Source organism: Anoplopoma fimbria, chromosome 19 (genome assembly GCF_027596085.1).
Source record: "Anoplopoma fimbria isolate UVic2021 breed Golden Eagle Sablefish chromosome 19, Afim_UVic_2022, whole genome shotgun sequence".
Lineage (NCBI taxonomy): Eukaryota > Metazoa > Chordata > Actinopteri > Perciformes > Anoplopomatidae > Anoplopoma > Anoplopoma fimbria.
In genome coordinates, this window is record NC_072467.1 from 13,975,632 (window position 1) to 14,000,786 (window position 25,155).

General features: G+C 40.1%; 1 protein-coding gene across 1 annotated transcript in view; it reads left to right on the top strand.

Moving 5' to 3' along the window:
- The first annotated feature begins 3,173 nt into the window (after positions 1-3,173).
- LOC129108670 (cytosolic carboxypeptidase 4) overlaps positions 3,174-25,155 on the top strand; it is a 132,592-nt gene continuing 110,610 nt past the window's right edge. The window contains exons 1-4 of the mRNA XM_054620550.1: positions 3,174-3,237; positions 3,403-3,414; positions 13,257-13,324; positions 24,533-24,596. Of these exons, the coding sequence (XP_054476525.1) occupies positions 3,174-3,237; positions 3,403-3,414; positions 13,257-13,324; positions 24,533-24,596 (208 nt within the window). The remainder of the gene's footprint in view (positions 3,238-3,402; positions 3,415-13,256; positions 13,325-24,532; positions 24,597-25,155) is intronic.

Consider the following 25,155-nt stretch of genomic DNA (forward strand, 5'->3'; position numbering starts at 1 on the left):
AAACAAATAAAACACAAACTCTATGTTGAATTAATCTTAAGATCACAGCCATCTAGCTAGAAAATTCCAGAAATAAAAGGTAAAAACAGAGCATTTCTACTTTAACCTCTTGCTAAACACAGAATACAAACGTGGCAGCCAAACCGTTAACCTAGTGGTGCCATTTAACACATGACTACATGTGGGTTCAAGCTTAAATATGTAAACGAAGAACTAAACCCTACCTAGTCCAAAAGCTGCTATACAAGTGCATCTACAAGTAAATAATTCAGACACGTTCAAACTCAAAGTTAACGACAAGGTCAGCTATACAGCGAGCCTAGGGAACGTCGATCCAAAGAAGCACACCAGCGTGTTGTCTGGGAGCACGAGATAAGATTGAAATGATAACAAAAGAGAAATTTGCATTGTTTATTATGTTGAAAAAAATATAGTCTACCAGAGTATCTCTAATACAACTGTCAGAGCTTTAACATCATTATTTCTGACATTAAAATCAACATGAGCAAAATGTATTTCATGTACAGTATATGTCTTGACACCCCTTCTGCTGAGCTCTACACAACTTGTCTGTCATTTTCTTTTTCATTGATTGGCCTGTGGCAGCGTAGTCAGGTAGAAGTACTAACTTTTCTATAAATAGACTCAGCAGAGCCCCAAGTAGTGCAAGAGAACATTGGTCAAAGACCAGATGCACTGTCAGGACACCAGCTTTAGATCTATCGGGGACATCGACATGATGACAAAGATAGAGGAGGTTTTGGTTACATGTGGAATATTTGCAGCACAGACACATTTGGAACATGGGCTGTATACACACACACTGTAGTGACTTGGTACCGCCTGAAAAGCTAGAAATGCTTGCAGAGGTTATTATCATTGTAGTGTTTTGGGGGAACACATACATTCATGCGTGCAACACATTTATTTATTTGTCTCAGTTGGTTCAACTGCTGTACAACATATGTAGCAAACCAAGCACATGGGAAGACTTATAAATAGCACGTCGTTATTATGCATTTTAAGCTTTCAGCATGTCATTTAGCATCACCTAGTTAACGGATATGTTTTGGCAACAAAATTTGGGGACAAAATTTGGACAAAATTTGGTTTAAGCAACAAAATAACACTGACAGACACTAATAAGTTTGAGCAACAAAACTAAGATGACGCTACAGGTTTAGGCAACAAAACTTGGGGACAGCCCAATTAGTTTCAAGCAACAAAACTACAGTGACCGTCACCTGTTCAGGGCGTAGCATAGTGACACAAATGCCTTTACATCAAATGACAGCAAAGAAATGGTGTTCTCATGCATGCAAAATTACTTACAAATTGTCGTGTCATTCATGCGCCAACTGGCAAGAGTGGGGCCAATATGTTCGGTATTTTAACTCCATTACTCAGCATGTTCTTCATATATATCTCTTCACAGCCGCAAGTCAACTCTGTCAGCGTCATTGCTAGGTAATGGATCCATGTTGATCCATGGCTGAGCTGCGGACGTGTCAGTGTAGCAGCATTGTCTGGATGTATCTCCTGACAATTACTCAAGTTCTCTGCATAGTTACTCTGTTGTGTGGCAGCCAGGACTGACTGACCCACGTGTGTGTGTGTGTTTGTGTGTGTGTGTGTGTGTGTGTGTGTGTGTGTGTGTGTGTGTGTGTGTGTGTGTGTGTGTGTGTGTGTGTGTGTGTGTGTGAGAGCAAGTGTGTATATACATTACAATATATTGCTATCTAGTTAGCAAGAGGGGCAGCAGACACAAACAGTTCCCACAGGGAGGTTTTGGTTAATGCTGTTGTCAGTTGGGCCAATCAGCGATAATTAAATTGTATTGTACAGTGGACAAGGACCTGTCTTCCTGGGACTGTCTTTCAGTACTTTATTGCAAGGCACTTGTCGAGTCAATGGCACAACCTTCCTGCACCTGCGGAGAAACAGTTATGAGAGTTTTATCTTTTTGTAATACTAGTACACTCTCTCATTGTTCTGGACTTTAACCACAAAGAGCAGTCATGAAGGGAAACCAGCTGATGCCAGCCCTGCAAAAAAGCCAGACCCACCCTGACTGTTCCACCTCTTTTTTAAATAGCTGAAAGCTAAAAACTTAACACACATTGGAGCCATGTTCTTCTGATTTAAAGGCAGGTGGCAGCAGATTACAGTGAAATGAGCAAATCCATCTTGTTAGGCTTCAAATTAAATGAGCCAGTGCACATTCCTGTGAGTAGCTACTGGCAGCTATGGGCGTGGCTTAGTAGTGTGTGTGACGCAACGCTGAGAGGCAACTGTTTCTTCTAAGCAACAATGGCGGCTCCCGAAGAGGTTAACGTAGATGCTGCCATTGCATCGCTTATATCAGAACTCTAGAGCAAAGAATGCCACTAAAGGCTTTTTTCCATGTAAGAGATGTTTTTCGCTCATATATCGATTGGCTTATGTAAGAGTTTGATTGACAGTTGGTTCATCCAATCACCTGCCGTGAAATTTTTCTTTTACAGGGCCTGCCCTTTTTAAAAAAAAGGTTAAAATGACGGCTTCTCCGATGGGTCTGTGTCACAAACCATCCGACAGGGTCAGGTTATGAGTTCTTTCAGCTTTGAGTAAATATTGTCCATAAAAGACGGCTGAAGATAAAAGGAAATGCCATGTTTTGTGGGACTTGTGTGCATATAGTGCACATAATTCATCGTCACTTTGGATTTCAGACTATTTATGTTGTGCCGCTGGTGTGCGCAGAGCAACATTAGAACTCCTGGAATCCCTTTAAAGACAAATGAGAACACACACGCACACACACTGGCTTGAGCTTGATGGCTTTCACAGCAGGTTGTCAGTAGGAAACAGCGGAGCCCCTAGCCCACTCTGTTGACAGGGGTGATTTACACGCACCCCCAGCTCTCCGTTCACTTTATACCACCCACACATTGACAGGAGCTATAACTTCACCCCACCTACACTCTGGTACACACAGAAACCCGCCCTGCAGGACTGTTTGACATTTGGGCTCCTGACCAATGGGCGGGCAAAAGGCACAAGGGCATTTTTTAAAGCCTGGCCAGGTGCTTATAAGTGCGGATTGCACACACGCTCTCCCTCCAGTTTGCCCTGGGGTTTTCTCCACATAGACAAACAGATACCTGCAGAAAAAACAAGCAGGAACAGTCACAATGTTTGGTTACGGCCGAAAAAATTTCACCTGGAATGGAACACTGAGAGAGCTGGAGGGCAGCTGCCCATCCTACTTCACAGGTAGGCACAGACTGCGAGCATGCATGTGTCTGTGTGTTAGTGGTATGCATTTTTATAGAGTCTAAGAGAGTTAGCATGAGAGAGGGAGAGAGAGGAGAGTTGATTTGGCAGCCGCTATGAGGCTGGTGATGGGTCATCGGTCTTCAGGGTCAAGCCGACGTGGCCAGAGACGCTCCAGTATTAGCCTTTGCTTGCAGTTGGAGGATCATAAAGTTATATGAAACGATAATAAATATAACAAAAACCTAAATAATGTTAAACTGGGGTTCTGTTAGGAGTTACAAACCTTTTAGCCTGGCATTCAGGTCACCTTCATCATTACTATCCTCATCATCTTTGAAACAATGACACGTTTTCGCCGTGAGTGACAAGATGCGAAGAATCAAAAACAGTAACAGAAAACAGCTTGTGCCTGTTTCATCGTAGAAAGATTATCTGCGGAGAGACAGAGCGAATGTCAAACTCTGTGCTTTGTCCTGAATATGTGTGTGTGCATGCGTAATGGGATGTCAGATGGGTCCAAGGGAACATAAGAGACTTGTTTATGTTGAAGGCAAATCAGGGCAGCTGTGAACTGAATTATAACATATTTATACTGTTCTAATATGAGCGTAAAATTTAAGCTCAATATAGTGCTCTGCGAAATAGACATCCAAAACATTAATGCAACCTGTAACAACACAAAATAATTTTGTTAGCAAATGCTATGCAGCACCCTGGCTTTGGGCGTAACTGCCGTCTAAAGTTACCGTTGCCAAGTTATGATTGGTCAATCAGCGTTGGGGGCATTGATTCAGTGACCTGACAATTGTTTTATATATATAACAGGAAGACTTTTGCTTCTCCATTTCAGTTGAAGTGTTGGAATAAAATGGGTTTAATGGTGGAGAATGCATGTAAAAAAACTATACACACTTACTCAAGTTCTGTAATTAAGTTCAATTTTGAGGTACTTTACTTGAGTATTTCCATTTTCTGATTCTTCAACTCAACAACAATTCAGAGGGAAATATTGTTCTTTTTAACTCCTCTTCTTGTATTTCATAACTTGAATTACTTTTCAGGTTCAGATCAATAATACAAAATATTCTAATAGTATAGATCAAAATATAACTTATCTGATCCCCGGGGGATTATATGTTATATACACAGCAGTATATAATCCATTAATTTGATATATATTATTCTGAAATGGGAGGTTTTGCATAATAAGTACTGTTCCTTTTGGTACCTTAAGTACATTTTGACACTTATAATTTTCAACTTTTACTTAAGTACAATCATGACATTTACTAACAGAGTATTTCTGGGGTTTCCTACTTACTGCAGTACAAAAAGAGTACCTTTTCCATCACCGGTGGAACAACGCTTCTGGTGTCGTTCAATTCAATTACATTCAATTAAATTTATTTTGTATATCCCAAAAACGCAGATCCAACTTCAGGTTGCAAAACCCCAAAGGGGGCCAACTTTGTTGAGCCATACTTTGACCTTTGAATGTTGCATTCACAATCCACAAACCGACAAATCTCACTCCCTCTGCCTTTAAGTGCTATTTCAGAACAACTGTCCTCGTTGCAGCAAGTGTTTCCTGGTTCCATCTTCATCAGTCTTGTATTTCAGTTGCCTGCAGATGCGAGTCAAACATCATTAACGTGTTGTGCACAGAGCAACACTGTATGTGAAGCTTCTGTTCACACCTGCATATGGTGATTATTATACTCAGTTCAGTATTTCAAATGCCAACGAACATCTACGAGGACGTTTATAGAACTTCTGAGTGTTAGACGTTCACCTGTGTGACTGTTTACCGTCCTGTGCTACTGTGAGCATATGGGTGTGTATGTACTGTATTGTGTGTGTACGACTCCATGCAGCACAAGTTATATACAGTACAACATATGTGTGTGTGTGTTGAGAGGGGTTTAGGTCTGGGCCCATTGCTTAACTGCTGTATCATGTTAAGTTGCTATAAGCAGACCTCTGAGAAGTAATAGCGCAGATCCTGTTTTAGCTTACTTTCCACCTCAGCCCTCGGCCATACACATGTTTACTACCAGACACCATTTGTTTTCCAATTCCAATTTTATTTTTTAATTTGCGCACACCAATGAGTCTGTATACAGATGCAGCGGGTTGGAACTGTTAGTCGAGCTTCATGTGATCTCCTAACATTTCTGAACAAACATTTTGAAACATCATAACCACATATGTGAAACTAATGTTTTTGTGAAGGCCAAAGCTGGACCAAAGCTGGCTGGGTAAAAGAAAAACATTGAGGTATAGAACTGCCCTGTGGAGTTTATATTAAGGGTTTCTCACTTAGATTCACTGTGTTTACCCTTGGGCTCTAACGGACATGTTGAATGCATTCACTTCCTCATAAAACCTTGTTTACAGTCATTTTTATTAGCTTGAAGTCTTCTTCTCCCATACCCGTGTTGGCTCATGGCAGCATATGCTGGCATGCTACTGCCACTTGTTGATCAGTGGAAAAGTGTAAACTTTTAAAGCAGCTATAAACACATTTTTTATAATACCAATGCACCGAATGACAGTATGAAAAGTGGGTTGTTCACAGTGATGAACCTACTAAAAATCATCACCTGGATCAACAGCTTCCCATCAGCTTTACGGAGCACTTTAGTAAGTTTAATTTTATTGTTAAGCCGTTCAGCCCACAACTTCCCCATTATGGTTTACTCTCACACAACACAGTGTGAGAGTGAACCATAAAGGGAACTCACACCTCACAGGAGCTATTTCTTAGAGTTCAGTTCACACAGATTTGAGATTTGAACCAAGTTCACATTCCCAAAAAATAAACTAGTTCACGTTCCTTTTCCGTTTTAGATTTGTCAACTAGTTTAATGCTATGGTGTTTAATTAGTCCTAAAACCAGCGCACATAATAAACTAGGCCCGTAAACATGATACCAGTGCACAAAATGGTATTAGCGAGCGCCATAGTGTCCTCGAGAGGGAGCTTTTATTTGCATTTCCAAGAGCTGTTCAACACTCGCTCATCAAGTTGACTCACAAGACTTTGATGGTGGGGATGAAATAGCCAGTGTCTGATGTTTCTGCTCCTTTGATTGCACAAGCCATACTGGCTTGCCAGGTGCCCTAGTGCTGTTTTTGTGCTATAGCAGGCAGCTGTTTTCAGAGAAAAAGTTGTAAAATAATCCACTATACTCTACCTGCTTAGTACCAAACAGCAGACAGACACAGTTAGAGACTAGCTAGATGGATACAGTGGAACATTTAGCAGCTAAAGAAACATACTTTCCTCAGGAGTCAGTGGAGACCAAAAGTCGAGCTAAACAAAAGTGAATACTGCACTTAGATTCATCAGGTGGACAAAAACAAACAAACGCCACATTAATGTGGAAAAAGGTATATGTTTGCAATTTACCATATAAACGGAAAAGGCAATGATTTGTCAGTTTTGTTTTCACAACTCGTTTCTGCTGAAAACAAGCAGACAAAAGAAAACGGGAGTTTGACGGCAAGAAAGTGCGAATACCCTGACGTGGGTGTGTGCTGGTGCACAGGTGGACATTGTAACTAAACTGATCTATTACCTTCTGTACGACACGGTCACCTTGTCGTCCTCACTGGTGGACCGTCTGCTCATGGCTCATCGAACACAATGAGCACTCATATAAACTCTTTGTATTAATAGCGGCAAACTACAGTTCTTCTACAGTGCCAACGCGGAAGTGTCTTAAATCTTGCATTCTCTCAAAAAAAGAAGTCAGATTGTATTGAAGTCTATGAGAAAATAACCTTACTTTTCACTTGATTTATTACCTCAGTAAACATTGTAAAGTTGAGTTTATGGTCTCAATCTCTAGTTTCAAGTCTTCTTCAATACAGCATTTAGTAATTTATGGTCCATTTAGAGTCAAATAGACCATAAAGCAGGGTATGCTTGCTGTGATTAGCAGGTCACTGCCACTACGGGAGCTGTATAAGGCGTTTCTACATCACTCCTCCACATCCCAAATATGGAAACTTGCAAAAAAAACAATATGGCGACAGCAAAATCGCCAAACCCAAGGCTTCAAATACGTGAGTCGGTTAAGTCCTGATGACTATGTCAACTTCTTATATTCAGGCTATGTTTAACTGTGATATTCCAATAACTCTGCATTACCTCAATTAACCTAGCAATGAACACCTGGCACATGCGTCTTCGGTAATTAGCACAGGTGTGGACGCACCCAAGACGCATTGAGGAATCATTGACATCCAAAACGCTTTTAGCAGTTTGTGCGCAAATTGCTTCCTGGTTCCTCGACTGGATCATAGCATTAGCATCAGCAGAAGTACTTTCTCATCAAATCTCGTTAGCTGGGTCTGTTCACAACTTCTGAAAAAACCTTTCCCCTCTATGCCAAAACAGTAACAGAAGTTAAAACTGCAGTGACAGTATTTCATTTTCCGCCCAACAGCTGCTGTGATGTTGATTATGCTGTAGATTTTAATTTGGACCCAAGGAAGAGGGGAAGTGCTCAAGGTAACAACTAATGATGATCCATTATAAACAAAACTGTATGTGCTGTAGGTGTATATGGCCATTATAAACAAAACTGTATGTGCTGTAGGTGTATATGGCAAAATGGACCTTTACTGCTGTAGATAAACAGCATGTCTCAACAAATGTTATACAAATATCAGATTTTGTTTAATAAAAAAAAAAAATCAGAAAAAAATAAACAAAGTGCCTATACTCTAAAGTATCTTTTTAAAGCCACACTTAAATCTGTGGTTGGTGGTGGCGACAGCAGGGAAGCTGTTACACTGAGAGACACTCTATACAGAAGTCTGCAACAGCTGGGGGATGGTTTTACTGGTGACCCCTTGGGGACCCATTCACAGTCTCACGGAGGGAAACCAACACTTTCAAAAACGGGGTGTAAAGTAAGAAGGGGATTAACTCAGTAATGATATGGTGAAAGTAACTGTAGTGTTCCAACACTATTGCTATGACAATGTCACTATAAAATGAAACAATTTAGAGACAATAATGTTGTATTAGAAGTTATTCCCGTATAAGAGTATCAGAGGGGTCAAAATGTCACTATAAAATGAAACGTTACCAATCATAGTGGCACTGGCCCACATTGGTCCATCTTTCAGAGCCTACAATGAAGCTAATAAATAAGATTTGTTCTTTGTTTCTATCTCTCTTAATCATTTTCCCCTTTTCTTCAGTTTCTATGATTTGTGAGTACATTTCTTGCAGAGGACCCCCATATGATTAGTATCCTAGGTCATCAGTTTTAAAGATGAAATGCTCCACTGTCGTGCCATAAATAAAGATAAAAACATATAATAATGTGAAGCCCCATTGCCAGCCTCTAGATGCTGCAGTGTCTATTGCAACAACATGTTGCAACGGACAGAAGAAACATTTTTTTTCCCGTCCATATCAAGGATCGTACCTTAAGCCTTGACAAGAAACAATTTATACCCCCCCTCGAGCATTCATAAGCAGTCTGCAAACATTTAATACATGCATACATGCTTTATATCACTCTATAATTTAGTCGTAAGTAGATATTAAAACAGGTTTTGTTTTTTATATTATCACAGAGGTATGTTACTGTACTTTCATTCATTATCTGTATATTCAGCAGCCTCCACTTCAGAGTTCCCATATACTTACAACTTTATTGTAATCAGGTAGAACAATTTATTGTCATTGTCACTAATACTTCTTATTTATGTACTGATTATGAGTGATAAATAGGCTGGTTAAAGTAAAATGCTGGACTTTATTTGGTAGATTTTAGGCATCACTGTATTTGTCACACGCTTATACAACATTTACAGTGAAATGCAGTGTGGTGTATGTCAAAGTTAGTGTTTATAATGACAATATGAACATAATGCAAATGACTCCCTGAAAGAAGGAACTTTGTTTGGGTCTAAAATAGCATCAGAAGCACCGCTCTGCTCACAGAGTCATATTGAGATGCATATCTCTGGCACAGCCTGTTGTTTGAAGATATCGGTGAAATAGCTCAACGGAACAGCTGAAGCAACACGCAGGGTCTTCCCTCATTATTGAGGGAATGGAAACGCATGTGCGTGCGCAGTGTGTGTGCGTGAGGCGCCTGGGGAATCCTGTCTGTGACAGAAGTGTGTGTATGATTTCACCCATGGATTAGCGCTCCATCTCCCAAAGGGAATGACAAGGTTCTATTTGTGTGGTTCCATGTGTCTGAAAGTGTGTGTTGTTTGATGCCACGTTGGGATAACCCTTGTGTATGTTTGTGTGTGTGTGTGTTTGAGTGACCTTATGAGGAGAGAGCACACTGTAAAGTTCATGTGGGCTGGAAAGCTGGCTATGAGCTCACTGGCTGAAAGTTAGGATTAAGGATGGGTATAATCAGTGTGTCCTTCAACTTTACCCAGTCTGTCTCCATTACTCTTTCTCACACACACACACACACACACACACACACACACACACACACACACACACACACACACACACACACACACACACACACACACACACACACACACACACACACACACACACACACACATCTGGCAAAGGGAGATATGAAAATAGAGATAGGTGCTGATGAGGGGAAAGACAGAGATAGTTTCTCTGTTCAGAGTGTCTCTGAACGCCAAAGGTCCACAGCAGATGAACATGCGATAATATGGTTTTATTATTTATCTGAAATGTGAGAAAACTTTATTAAATAATATAACATACTACAGTATCTGTCTTGTCCCCAATTCAGTGACATAATGTCGCCCTCTGGTGGTGGAATTTGGTTAAATTCACATCTGACATTAGAGATTATCTAGAGATAGGGATTAAAGCAGGGTCACCGACCTCATATGGAGTATTATTGTTTGATATAATCTTCCTGAATAATATAAATTGATGTATTTAAACTTGGAATTTTGTTGATTTTTCTGTGATTGATTAATCAGTTTCAAAACTCTAAAGTAATTTGATATCGCATTTGTCCCATTTTCATTTCAAAGTTGCGTCTCCGCCAAAGCTTTTGTTTTCACAGCTGAAAACGGCTGATGCTTTTTAGTTGCTATGATATGGAATATCTGTGGAAGTAAATTGCCGGTAAGTCTGAAGTCTGAAGCACGCCGGGAAGAAGGATGGTTTGTGAATGTTGGTTTGTGAGATGTTTTTGGGCGAGGTTTTATTCAAAATTAAGCTTAAATTGGATGGAGCAATGGCTCAAGTAGTTGGCTACTTTCATTGTATTTGTCCCACCCCTCCACTGTGATTGGACTACAGAGAAAAAATTGTCAAAGACGAGCGCAACATTGTACCCAAAGTTTAACATTTTCCTACTCTCTATACCCATACGACCTATAGAGAACCTTCTTAGACCTTTTGTAAACCAAGCACTCGCTATTGCTGCTGCTACAACTTTCCAGTTAACAGGCTGCCAGACACACACACACACACACACCACACACACACACACACACACACATTTACTACTCATCTTTTTTACTGAAACTGATACCGTTCATATCCAGGGCCGTGTAATTCCAGCATCAAGAGGAAGAGCGGTACATGCTGTTTCTTCCTCTCTGTCAGAGAGATGTGAAGGGACAAGAGGAGGTGAAGAAGAGGATCAGGAACACACATGAACTTGATGCCACCAGCCGGGTTTAGAACATTTGGGCCTGGGGAGTGGGTGGGTAAGCACTCATTAAGTAATGTGACAGAGACCCCCCTGTCATCACCTCTAATGAGAAGAACTGGCCTGAACTACAGAAGGAGGTTTGGACACATTAGATACCCAACACAACAAATGAATGTTTGTAACTACGATTTAGTTAGAATTGTCATGGTCAATGGTTAAAGTAAACCAATACTGGCAGTAGGTATAGGAAACAGCACAACATGTTCCAAACTTCTCTTGTTGTCTCAAATACTGTACAAATTATATATTAAATGTAGAGTTTGCAAGAAACAAAGGCTTTGTTAAACAGGCCCTATTATGCTATTTTACGGGTGCACATTTTTATCTCAAGTTACACTTACAACATGTTTACATGCGTTAATGCTCATAATCCGCCTTGTTTTTATCATCCTGGCTGTCTTGCAGCACCTCTTCTCACCCTCTCTCTGAAATGATCCGTTGTAGCGTTTGCTCCTTCCTCCAGAAAGCAAAGTCTGCCCTGATTGATCAGCTAGCCCGCTTTGTTGTGATTGGTCAACGTTTCACATTTCAAAAAACTGTTCCTCTGGAGCTTCAGCTCCGTCTCTCTCTCTTTTGTTGTTTGAGGGCGGGCCAAACTAGCTGGAAGGAGTTTTTCGTCACTTCCGTTACATTGTGACCTCATAAAGTTGCGGAAGTGATGGAGAGAATTCAATGGAGCCGTTTCAGGCAGCTCAGGAGCTTCTGAGGGGGAGAGTAACTCCTTTTAGGCATGGAATACAGGTTTTACACTCTACAGACCTTTTACATGTACAAAAATATATATAACACACTAAAGGAGAGGGAAAAGGTGGAAAAGCATAATAGGGCCATTTTAACACTGAATCACATAGTTGTCATCCTATTGTGTTAGAACTTGGTGATTCCATAAAAATTGGCTATTTTCAAAGTAAAACATTTTTTTACCAGACCAGTTTTCCACTGGATATATTATGTGTCGTGCAGCTGCCCAGCCGCCCTTGTCAAGACCTTTTTATAGTGGCAGCCTTCTCAACACTGCAGCACAAATGTTTTCTGGAGCGCTTTATCCTGGAGGGATAGGGTTACACATGCACAGGCACGCACGCACATACACATGGCTACCCACGCATTTATTTATATTCATGCATTTGACAGTGTTTTGCAACACCAACAAAGCTCCCAACGCAAAACTGAACAAAGAGAATTTGCTTGTATTTTACAACTGGAAAAAAATGGGGTTTCTGTCAAATTGTGCAGCGAAATTACACAAAAAGACTCTCTGGACGACGTGTTTCCAAACATACTGTACACATACTGAATATACATGCATGCAACAGTGACACACAAACACACACACACACACGCACACACACACGCACACACACACACACACACGCACACACACGCACACACACACACACACACACACACACACACACACACACACACACACACACACACACACACACATGCACTCTCCCTGGCCCTTAGAGGTATTCCCAGCCAAGTTTAAGTCAGGGGGAGTCTCCATGTCGCCCTCTCTCCTTAGACACAGCAATGCTGCATGTGCGTCATCTGTCTCAGTGTGAGAGAGAAAATAAGAAAGAGACAGATGCTTTAAGGTTTTTTTTGTGTGTGTGAGACGCTGTAAGCACAGTGGTGAGGATGTACTTTGGATTTTCTCTGTCTGCCTCCACCCGATTGATGATCTCCGCCTGTCTGAGTGCTGCTGTCACGTCTTTTTTCTCTATTCGTCTATTGGTCCGTCTGTCTGCCTTTTTATTTTCTTGTCCGTCTGTTTAACAGTTTGTTTATTTGTCCTTCTGTCTGTTTATCTGTATGTTTAACAGTTTGTTTATATTTTTTGTCCGCCTGTTTATTTATCTTTCTTTTTGCTTGTATATTTATCTTTCTGTTAAACAGTGTTTAACAGTTTTTTTTATTTCTGTCTGACTTTTTATTTATCTGTTTGTTTAACAGTTTGCTTACCTTTCTGTCAGTTTATCGGTCTGTTTAAAGGTTTGTTTATATTTCTGTCTGACTGTTTATTTATCTGTTTGTCTAACAGTTTGTTAATCTTTCTGTTTGCCTGTTTAATTATGTCTTTTTAAAGATGTTGCTTATATTTCTGTCTGACTATTTATTCATCCGTCTGTTTAACTGGTTGTTGATCTTTTTGTCTTCATCTTTATTTATCTTTCTGTCAAACAGTCTGCTTACCTTTCCGTCTGTTTATGTGTCTTTTTAAAAGTTTGTTTAACTTTCTGTCGCTTATTTATGTGTCTGTCCACCTGTCTGTCTGTCGCCACAGAACGAGGCCGACCAAGTATGACAGCCTCCCCGAGCTCCTCCAGTGGCATAGAGGTCCTCCTCTCCACTCTGCAGGTAGGGATCCACAGCATGTTGTTTTACAATGTTTCATAACTACAAACAAGGCTAAGCTGTTCATTTAGGGGCTTTTTTACTCTCAAGTTAGTAGTTATAATTTTTTTGCACACATCGATACACTATTGGAGTTCTGAACACCGGGTGTTTCGTCATAAAACCATGAGGTATTTAATATAACGCAATGCACAATGTGAGATTGTGAAATGAGCCAGCAAAAACTTTACTGTAAGTGATGAGACCATAAACACCAGATTAGCCATGTAACCCCAGCAGATTTGGGGATTTGTTGCTAGAGTTTCAGAGTACAGTGTGTTCACTGTCAGTTGACCTCTAACATTATCAAAAGCAGGAGTGGGAAGACTGTTGAAACACTTAGGTAGCAAAAGTAGTTCAGGTACTAAAGTAGTACTACTTTGAATAGCAGTACTTCCATTGTTATGTGAAAGAGACAATGTGGCATCCTGATCCAAAATGTTCCTCTCTAAGGCAGTGAGACATTTGCTCTTCAAAGTGGAGTAAATCTTTTATTTCTCATGAAACGGATTTTCTCATGATGGAAATCCAGGTCAATCTGACACACAAAGTCCTTCTGATGAGTCCATGACAGTAGCTGCATCCCTAAGGCGGCTGTGCAGGTCTTGAGCTATGTCTCTTAGATATGTGCAGAGATGACATTTTAAGGGATTTTTTTTGTAATTTAGGAAAACCATGGAGCTGGTTTCAAAAATTAATTCTGAACTCAAAGTCCACTTTCTAGGGGTGTCACAGAATACTCAACTAGACTATTATCAAAAAGACTAGTCAAAACTGTGCATCGCTGTAGACTTATCCTTCATCCGTGAGTGCCTGTGTCAAGAAATTTATTGTACTATAATAAACATTAAATGAGATATACATGTTTTGATAAAGAATCAAAACTATTCTTCTTTCCAATTTAAACCAATCAATATCAGAAATGGTTTATTACCAAGTATGTTTGCACATACATTTAGCCTGGCGATCTGTGCACGACAAAAAACACTGAAATGGTATAAAACATAATTCAAAATAACATTTTAAAATTTACAATAGAATATGATAAACAAAATAAACATTTTAAGAGTACAAGATGCCACGGACCAAAATGGCTCCTGAACGGAATCCTCCTGAGGCTGCAGTACACACGGGCTTAAAGCCTGGCACCTCATCACGCCAACTTTTAGCCTCTGGGTGTGTGACAGAGTTAATGTGCCGCTAATGACATGAGACAGTAGCTGCCGCAGGGCGTCTCTGTGGAGTCTGGTCTGATCCTAAAATGTTTACCTATACCTACGAAAAACAAATGTGTATGTTATTCATGTTCATGAACAAGGAAGTAAAAAGACCGAAAAAACCCACACAGGGTGGGCAGGTGGCGAGGTGGATGGGTCTAAGAAACAGCAATTCTTCAGCCAGGAGACAGATGTCAATGTAAATTTATTCATCACCTAATATTCGGAATGTAGTGACAGCGCTTCTGTGCTTATTTTAAGTGACTATCTTTTTTCTGAACCTAATGTAATTTTGTTGCCTAAACTTAACGAAGTATTTCACAATCTTTTTTTAAACCTAACCAAGTAGTTTTGTTGCCTAAACCTAACTAATTATTTATCAATCTTTTCCTAAACCTAACTAAGTACTTTTTTGTTGTGTTAACCTGGCAGAGTTTTTTCCTGTAAAGATGGAAGTTTATTTTGAAAAGACCGTATGCATGTAACGAGTGGAAATTGAAACGCGTTACTGGCTTTTGTAGGAAATCCCACGGAAAAAGTGTAACTTTTCGGAAGTAATCATGTAAACCGTTGTGTGAGGATACATCGCTCTGTGAAAGCACGCTGCAGGTTGAATTGCCTGGTGCCTGAAAATTGTATATGCCTTTACATAAATAAAAACATTTCCACCATAAATTGGCACAAACAAATTTACCAGAATTCAGGAAATTAAGTGTTTAAATGCTTGTAATGTCCTGGGTGGTATTAAGGCAGTGACAATGTCTAACGCTATCCCTGCAAGAACCAAAGATGGCGTTGTTACTGCAGTCAAACAGAAGCTCCAGCTCAGACAAGCTGGGTTTATTCCAATTAGACAGTGGCTCATTTAGTTTGTTCCGCCTACATTAGTTAACATTAACTGGTTGTAATTGAGACCTATTTGACCACAGAGTAAATTCCCTCTGCTGATGAAGATAAAGAAATGAAGATGAAGAAATAAGAAATATGAATATATAGAATATGTTAACCTTCAGTTACTATTTTCAGCAATGCATCTATTATCTTAATGTTTTCTGCTGTCTGCGTTCTCTGGATTATACACCACTTCAGTGAACATACTGATGAAATAACATCTTGGAACAACATCAAGTCCTAAAGTTTGATTAGCCAGCCTGGGTCCATGAACAATATGAGCATCATATTATTACCTTTTTCCTTATTTTAGGCTAAAATTTTCTCTATTTAATGTCATGCTGACTAGGTGGACAGCAGCAACCCCGTAGCCTATAGCACATGCTGCTAGTAGTCTATGTTTAACAGCATTTCCATGTAGCAATCACAAACTGGCTGACCAGAGGCTGATATCAAATCCCTCTTACTGTGTATGAAGTTTAACTCAGCACTAATCTTTGCCAAGGTCATGGCAGACGTAAACGACTTCAACAGCGGCTCCCAGATCTTATTGAATGTAGGTCAGTGCTGTCGTCATGTGGCAGTTAACCCACATTATATTCCATTACAGGCAGAGAGAAACACAAAGATGGAGAGCAATGGAAAAATCATTTTAAATGTAAAATGCATTCAATCACATACATTTCAAGAATAGCTCAAAATATGTATGTGTGTAAAATAATTGGACATGTCTGAGTTGGCCCACTTTTGGTTATTGCTGTATCAAACATGTATCAAATGTGCATCAAACCTGATCCACTTTGCGTACGCTGTGTATCAGGTTCTTGCACAATTTGGTTTGTGGTTGAAACTGGAGCCTTGGTGCGTGGGGGTGACGTAAGAATATGAATAATGCGGCACATATCTTTTGGTCTCTTATAAACATGAGGTGGACCTGAGGGAAGCTGTCTATTTGTAGATTTCTCCTAAATGTACTTAAAGTTATCATTAGATAATGCCTAATTTGCATATTTTATTTTACATTTCAGAAAACTTGTAATACAAAAAAGAATTGCCTTAATGTACGAAATCAACTATCTATTAATACAATTTGTTTTGCCCTATTCGCCTACTGCTACAATCTGTTGCTTCAAAGGTTGTTTTCTCTCAAACTCTGAGCCAGAGATCTCCACTTCAGTAGCACATACACCAAACCTTCAAGTTTCATTACTATATATTTTCTGAAGGTTTTTACAGAGGGGTTAGTTCATCTATCATTCATTGCCGAATTTATAGAAAATTGTATCCTAAAAATGTTCTATAAATCCGGCGAAAATGGATGTTGAATTCTCTGATTTATGGAGTAACAAAAAGAGATATCCCAAATTCCCTCCGAACAAACCAGGCGGAAACCTCCAGTTCTGAAAGTGAAGCAGATGCGGAAGTGTCTTAAATTTGCATTCTCTCTACTGGCCAGCGGGAGGCGACTCCTCTGCTTGCAAAAAGAAGTCTGATTGTATAGAAGTATATGAGAAAAAGGCTCTACTTCTAACTTGATTTATTTCCTCAGTAAACATTGTAAACATGAATTTTATGGTCTTAATATCTAGTTCCGAGTCCTCTTGGCTACGTTGTGATTGACAGGTCGCTGCTGCTACCAGAGCTGTATACTAAAACTTTGAACGAAAAAAAGAGATTTTCTTAATGTTAATAATCAACTGGGGAAATTTCATGTTGATAGCTTTTATATACCCTATTCATCAGGGGTGTCTCCACTTAAATGCAACTGCATTGTAAAGGTTTGGTCACATCAGTAAGTGGAAGATTGAGATTCTAGACAAGGAAAACGTCATACTTGAACACAGCTGAGCGCTGTTTGTTCCTTATGACAGTCAATGATGGTTTCTTGTAACTATGACCACCATCATTCAATCAAGTTATTACAATATGACAAAGACAACGAAGATCTGCAAACCTTTGAGGAAATTCTGGCATAATTCAGCATTTTCTAAGATTCTAAGAAAATGTAGTCATTCCGACTCTGCGGGTTGCACTTACTGTGCACTCACTAGTTCTGTTGGGAAACAGGACTCAGGCTGGTGTTTATTGCTGGAGGGTCACACACATGGCAATATCTCACTCTTGAAGACTCTACACCTCTTCAGCTGCCAGCCAAGTCTTTTTAGCTTTTGCTGTTCACCCTTGTGCCAGTTTAATTTGCTTGTGCAGCAAAACCACAGAGTTTGTCAGTTGCATTGCAGTTAAGTGAGTTCATTATCAAGTATCACTGTTGTCCTAGTGTGACCTCTAACTGAGAGGAATTATTTAAATGCATTCTCAAATGCCGGGAACTATTTAAACGTACTTGCACTCAAACTTGCAAATAATTTTGGTTCCTCCCGGTTAAAGGAAACACTTAAAAAATACTGCTTCAATTAAACTCTTTTGGTACTGCTTCAAACTAAATTCTGATGGCTGGTCAGAACTTGTGAAATACAAGATGAGGGCTTAGGTTTCACACAGGCTGGAGAGAGATTGGTGGATGATACTGTGGTAGAAGTGGCAGAAGGGAGGGAGCAGTCCATAAAAAAATTGCAGGTGTACTGAACGAATGGAATATCAAGTGGTGTGAATATGCGATGCAAAACTCACGCCTGTGCGCATACATACAAGGAACATAAGAATGCTAGTAAATGCATATCAGTGCGTGGTGCACAACATGATCGCTCAATATGAGTGCTCTTGCTTTGACACTGTGTATGAGAGTAAGTGTATAGCCCTATAGATAGACCCGGATAGCTGTATCCAGTGGTGAACTCAAGCTGTCTGAGGGGCAGTGGTGAAAAAAATAAATGAAAAGAGCACCAGCTGCATGCCTCGGGGCACCAATGTGCAGAGAGTCTTTCTAAGGGTAACCTAGAGGCCCCTTTATCACATTTTATCTACATTACATTACATTACATTACAGTCATTTAGCAGACGCTTTTATCCAAAGCGACTTACAGGAAGTGTATTCAACATAGGTATTCAAGAGAACTACTAGTCACCAGAAGTCATAAGTGCATCTCCTTTCTTAAACAAGCATCTTAAAGCATAAGCCAGAGCAAAAGTATAGTGCAGAGGCAAATTACTACGAAAACAATAATTGCAACAGACTAATACGAATATAATAAGTGCTACAAACTACTACGAATAGGATAAGTGCAGTAAACGAATACGAATTCAATAAGTGCAGCGAACTGATACGAATACAATAAGTGCTACAAACTACTACGAATAGGATAAGTGCAGTAAACGAATACGAATTCAATAAGTGCAGCGAACTGATACGAATACAGTAAGTGCAACAACTAATGCGAATGCAATAAGTGCTACGAGGAAGGCTCAGGGTAGTACTTCTTGAAGAGGTGAGTTTTCAGCCTGCGCCGAAAGATGGGCAGCGACTCTGCTGTCCTGACGTCGGTGGGGAGTTCATTCCACCACTGAGGGGCCAGGACAGAAAAAAGCTGTGACCGGGTGGATCGGCCGCAGGGACCTCTGAGCGACGGGGCAACCAATCGCCCCGAGGCAGCAGAGCGAAGTGGTCGGGCGGGGGTGTAGGGCTTGACCAAGGCCTGGAGATAGGAAGGAGCTGTTCCTTTCACTGCCCTGTAGGCTAGCACCAGAGTCTTAAACTGGATGCGAGCTCTTACAGGGAGCCAGTGTAGAGAACGGAGAAGGGAAGTTGTCTACCATAGGTGCCTCCAAAAGGGCAGATCATCCATGTTTTCTATACTGGAATAACACCCTAAAAGGCACTTTATCATAATTTCTCCACTGGAAGGTCATCCAAGAAATCATTGCATCATGTTTTCTCCACTGGAGTTTCACCCAAGAGGGGACTGTTTTATCTGCTGTAGAGGTATCCAAGGGAGCACTTGTCAGGATCTGTATCCTCATTCAATAAAAGTTACTCCTCATTTTTCATGGGTCCAGCAACAACTGTCAATTTCCGATAGTTACATGCATACAGTCTTTTCAAAATAAACTTCCATCTTCAAAGGAAATAACAGGAAAATAATGTGAAATACTTAGTAAGGTTTAGGTAACAAAGCTATTTAGTTAGGTTTATGAAAAGATCATGAAATAGTTAGGTTTAGGCAACAATATTACTTGGTTATTTTTAGGAAAATATCATGGTTTTGGTTTAAGTTTGACCTGCTAAGGTCTTTGTGGTCTTCATTCTCCCTGCTTCCCGATTAGGTGGATTACATACGAATTGACTCTGTTTGACATCTACGAAATTAAAGCGCATTCATTTTTGTTGGCATAGCTGCTAACAATGTATGAGAATGGCCTAGTGTTCTCCACTGGAAGGGCTGCCTAGAGGACACTTCACCATGTTTTCTCTACTGTAGGCGCATCAAAGAGGGCACTTTCACCTCTTTTCATTTCGGTACCAAAATCCTCTCTGTAAACACTCCTTCAACCCTGACCACCCCTGCTGACTCCACTACTGGCTCTATGTATAGATGCCCTCCCAGTCATGTCGAATTTCCGTTCGTGAGCTGTCTAGCTCACGAACGGAAATTCGACATGACTGGGAGGGCATCAAAGTATGCTGTGATATTGTATTACAGTGATAACATTACATTACATTACAGTCATTTAGCAGACGCTTTTATCCAAAGCGACTTACAATCAGTAGTATATTACATATCATTCACCCATTCACACACTGATGACAGGCTACCATCAAGGTGCCTCCATCAGACTCTAACTAACATTCATGCAACATCCAGTCCACACCGATGGCAAGCCTTCGGGAGCAACTTGGGGTTAAGTGTCTTGCCCAAGGACACATCAACTGCCGAAGCCGGGTATCGAACCACCGACCCTCTGATTGGAGAACTACCTTGCTCTCCACTACGCCACAGCCGCCACTGATAAGCATGTAACTGTAACTGTGAGTACACTCCCACTACGTGGGCAGCTAAATCAGCAAAGTTAGTGCAACTCTTACAATGGACAAAAATGGGCAACTATGATTACCTTATTTAATCATTATCGGTAATTCTCATGCATCTAGGCCTCATCTTTCCTTCAGGTCTGTCCAAGTTAACTGAGGTCTAAAACATGTCTGGACTCTTCTTCTCCCAGGACAGAAGGTTCTCCAGCTGTCGCCTGGTTGTAATCCCCAAAAGCCCTCCCCACGTTCTCCTTTATCCAACGCAACAACTACACCCCACACATTATGTGGCTTTGACAGTAAATCATGAAGCGATGACAGTTGTCATTCATCTGCTTAAGCCTGCCTGCAGCAGGTGTTTTGAAGTCACCATGCTGATAAGTTGACAGTTAAAAGGCCGGAGAGATCAACACTACAGAAAACAACGGATTCTGTTTCATTCAAAGTGTGCGGTAGAAAACAGATATAAAGGCAAATGGAAATGAAGCAGACACTAATTAGAGATAAATGCCTTAAAGCTGCTTCACAAGTTGCCAAGGGTGTGCGTAAAGTAACTATTTCTTCAGATAAAAAGTTACAGAATGCATAATTTGACAAGATTTATGACAGTTTTAGGCTTTATTAAGTCTTTTAAAAGGGGGGTGTTTATAACTTTATTGTCTAATTCCAAGCAAACTAATTTGAATTGGCACCATCCAGTTCTATTGTATTGTGGTAAGCTTTGAAATCCTCATCCACCTGGCATGCGGTTACGTTATCAACTGCTCCCTGTCTTTTTGCACTGTGTGCAGTGCATTGGCCAGGACAGAAGCATGCATTTAGAGTGGCTTATAGGAAAGCGGGTGAAGCTGTGACCACCTGTGTGGATAAAGGCTGGGAGTGAATCCAACGCCCATCAGCCAAGATCTTTGTTGAAGCGGGCTTACACTCTGTCACATATTATACTATCACGTATTGGATGCTACAGGAGTGTTTTTCTGTAAGCAGGTCCAGTGGACAAACTCGCAATAATGAGTTGTCAGAACTTACGTAATAAACAGAGAGGCATGTTTATATGTTTTAAATGGCAGCTTAGGAGTGAGTGCCTCAACTAATGCAGCTGCTCTCCATATGTCATGTATTGTAAAGACGGTGTTGGTCCATTTTCACTCTAAACTCTTCAAATACTGGTGCACCGTTAGTGGCCCTCCGTTTCAAACTTTGACGCTCTAGGTACCCCTCTAACGTCAGTTTTTGGACTTATCAGGGATGGCATGTCAGTTTCCACTTGTTACATGCATATTGTCTTTTCAAATATACTTCCAACTTAACTATAGTTTTAAGGTTTACGTATGCAACAAAAGGCCTTTGTTGAAAAATATTGGTTTGGGTTGTACTATGGAAGTTTTTAATGTAAAATACGTTTTTTTTGTGCGTTAAGTAAGTAAAATATGTAACGCACATAGGTAAAATAAGTAAACTTTGACTTGGACACAAACAGCGGTCTGCTTTGACCGTCTAATACTGATGTAATTGGTTAACACTGAATTTAGTTTATGGATTGGTATGTTTAGTTTAGTTTTTAGTTTTTGGTTCAGGTCTCATATAGATGCCAAAGGACGGAGGGGAAAAAATGGTGGTATTTGAGTTTGGAATAACAAATGATTTGTTGTACAGTTGGTCCGTCTATCCAACACGTCCGTTTCACACCTGTTTGGGTCCAAGAGAAAAAATTATACATTTTTGCATTTTATTTCTGCATTTAGTTCTTTTTACTAATGACCCAAGAGAAGAAAACATGACGTTATACAGACTGATAGGAAACTTATTGATTAGACAGTTTTGGCTATTCAATCTGCATCATCCGGACCCACTTTGGGAAATCAAATTCCAGTGACTGACAGAATTTGTTGCAGCACTTTAATGCTTGTGATGTGCATATTTATGTTCTTTGGTTTCAAAAATATTGACTGGCTTTCTCTGACCTGTGCTCTGAAAAGGAGATTACTTTTTGTAATGAATGTTTATCATTTGACTTTGATGATAAATATGCCTACCAGGATGTGCTCTTAAATGTCTGGAGTAATAGCAGCCTCATGCGTTGACCACAAATACACCAATACCAACAAACACTGCTCAAAGGCCATAATCATCCTTGTTGGTTTTAGTGGCCATGATTTTGTGGCTATAGCTAGGATAACCAAAGTAAAGAAGGCTGAGCCAAGGTTTGTGGTTTAAAGATCTTACAAATTCCTTTGTATACAATTGTATAAAAAAATCAACAGTGGGATGGAGTATGTTCAGTGTGTATGTTCATTTATATTATTCTTAGAAATGTTACAGACGTCCAAACATGCACCAACAATAGGATTAATTCTGACTCTCTTTGGCCCCATGGGGGAGAGAAATTAAAGATATGCATGGCTCACCAGGATGAAATGAAACGTGATGCAATAAAAACTGGGAAATTAAATTGAAAAGAATAAATGCTGTGAACGGAGATACAAGTTCACAAGAATGAATAGAATGAAAAAAGATCTCATCACCAAAACAAGATTTATGAACTAAAGCTTGATTGGAAGAAATTATTAGCGGCATATTAGGCAAGTCTAAAGTAAATAATCCATCCTTCATAGAGTCAGATGGTACATTCATAAGAAAGCCCCTCAGTATTGCTAGCTGTCTAAATGATTTCTTTATTGAATTTGTTGACACGCTAAGACATAATATGAATACCTCAAATGGTGAATTATCGAACTCATGTAAAGTTCATCATGAGAAAAAAAGGTAAAAAAACTTCTGATCTCAGTAAAAAATGACTAGAATACATAGCGTACATAGGACACACAAACAACAAGAAAGGCATTATCATTGCATGCAATAGGACTTTGCAATTGTTTTTGGCAATTATCAACGTATCCTTGTATGATATCTTACAAAAAGTTACTCCTCATTTTTCAAGTGTTTTCCTGCAAACGCCAGCGACACGTGTCAATTTCTGTTCGTTACATAAAAACAGTCTTTTCAATATAAAGTCCTGCCTTCCCAGGAAACAACTCAGTTAGGTTAAGGCAACAAAACGACTTGGTTAAGTTAAGGAAAAGGTCGTTGTTGGGATCATAAAAAGTACGGAAGGGCTGTCACTGAAGCACCCAAGTTACCTGACAAATAAAAAAACATTGACTTCTCATTTCACATGGGAGACGAACGATGGTCTCCTAGGTAAAAGATCTGTGTTTATTTTGCGTTTTTTATACTTCCTCGTTCATTATTATGTGGATAACTTAAGATTTGTTTTGTGGGATATATACAAATGTCTTTCATTTATTTTTCGGAGGTATGGCTTGATGAGACCAGCCTGATATGCCATTTGGTGAGACTGGGATGAATTCACACACATGTTAGGATTGAGGGCGCCATTTCACCAGGCCCTGTCAGAGACATGCTGAGCCGAAACCTAAAGTGCTCTGCGTTGTATTTGGCTGCAGAAGTAGGTGGCAGGATGCTACAGATGGTAAATAGGTACATTTGACATAGCTTGCTCCATAATCACAGATGCGGTTACCTCTGTGTTTAGCGACTGTCTCTCATTACAGTAACTCATCACAACTCTGCACTGTTAGCCCCTATTTAAACGGGTAGATTGTTGGCCACTGGCGAAGGCCTCTTCATTCAACACACATTCTAATGAGGGTGATGTTTAGCCAACCAAACAGATTTCTGTTGGAGCAGCAGAAATTTAATCAGCCACATATACCAGTGCACCTTCAGTCACAGTGAGACCAATTTGAACATTTGGATGGGAAACTCTGGGTAGATCGGGTGGTCCATCAGCATGTGGTGTAAATGAGACATCAGATAGGCCCATGAAAACCTAGATCCTTACAGCTTCTTACACATGCGTTTGTTGAGGGGAACGGCTGGGCATTTATTTATTTTTTCGCCCTCACACTCAAAAAGGATTGAGGGGCTCCATCATGATAGATACTCGCCACTTGGGGCCACTTTCGTTCTTTGAGTATGTGCTGAACCTACAAAGAAAAATAACTTGTATATAGGCCACCAAAGAGTGCATTTCAGTGCATTGTTGGGGATTGAGGTTCGCATTATTTTGCAATCATTGTATATTTTCTGTAGTGGTATCTTTTGTCTCTGCAGAATGCCGGAGATGTGGAAAGCACCTTAAATATCCTCAATGTCCTGGATGAACTTCTGTCTGCTGGTAAGCTCAGATCAGCTTCTAACAAACTAAACTGCATTTTAAGTTTTCTGCAGCAGTAAACACAAGGACAGTGTAAAGTTGAACCATTGTGGTTCGTCCAGAATTCAATTTATTTCTGTCAACCTAAAAGAAAGAAAGACCATTCAGACATATAGATCAGTCCTCTCGGGCATTGTACAGGACCAAATCAAGCTTTTGGTAGAGTAATGGTGGTTTTCAGCTCTCAATTGACGTTAAAGTCACATGCTTGAGTCTGTTCCTGCTTTTATCCACATCAGACACACTTGTTATTCCACTGGCATTCCTTAGGTTTTTAATGTGCAATTTAAAAGTTCCTCTGGAAGGAAGGTTGCTAGAAAAACACTCACATATTGAACAGTACTGGATTTTTCCTACACTCCCATCTGCTGTGGATGGAAACCACCTCAAATCAAGACTGAAAGTCAACACTTAAGCCTCAAACACTGTGTTTTATTTCCAATCCAATGTGCTTCTGGAGCCAACAACAACAAAAATATGTGTCAGTCCTAATACCACTGAAAAGACAAGTCCGCCCCTC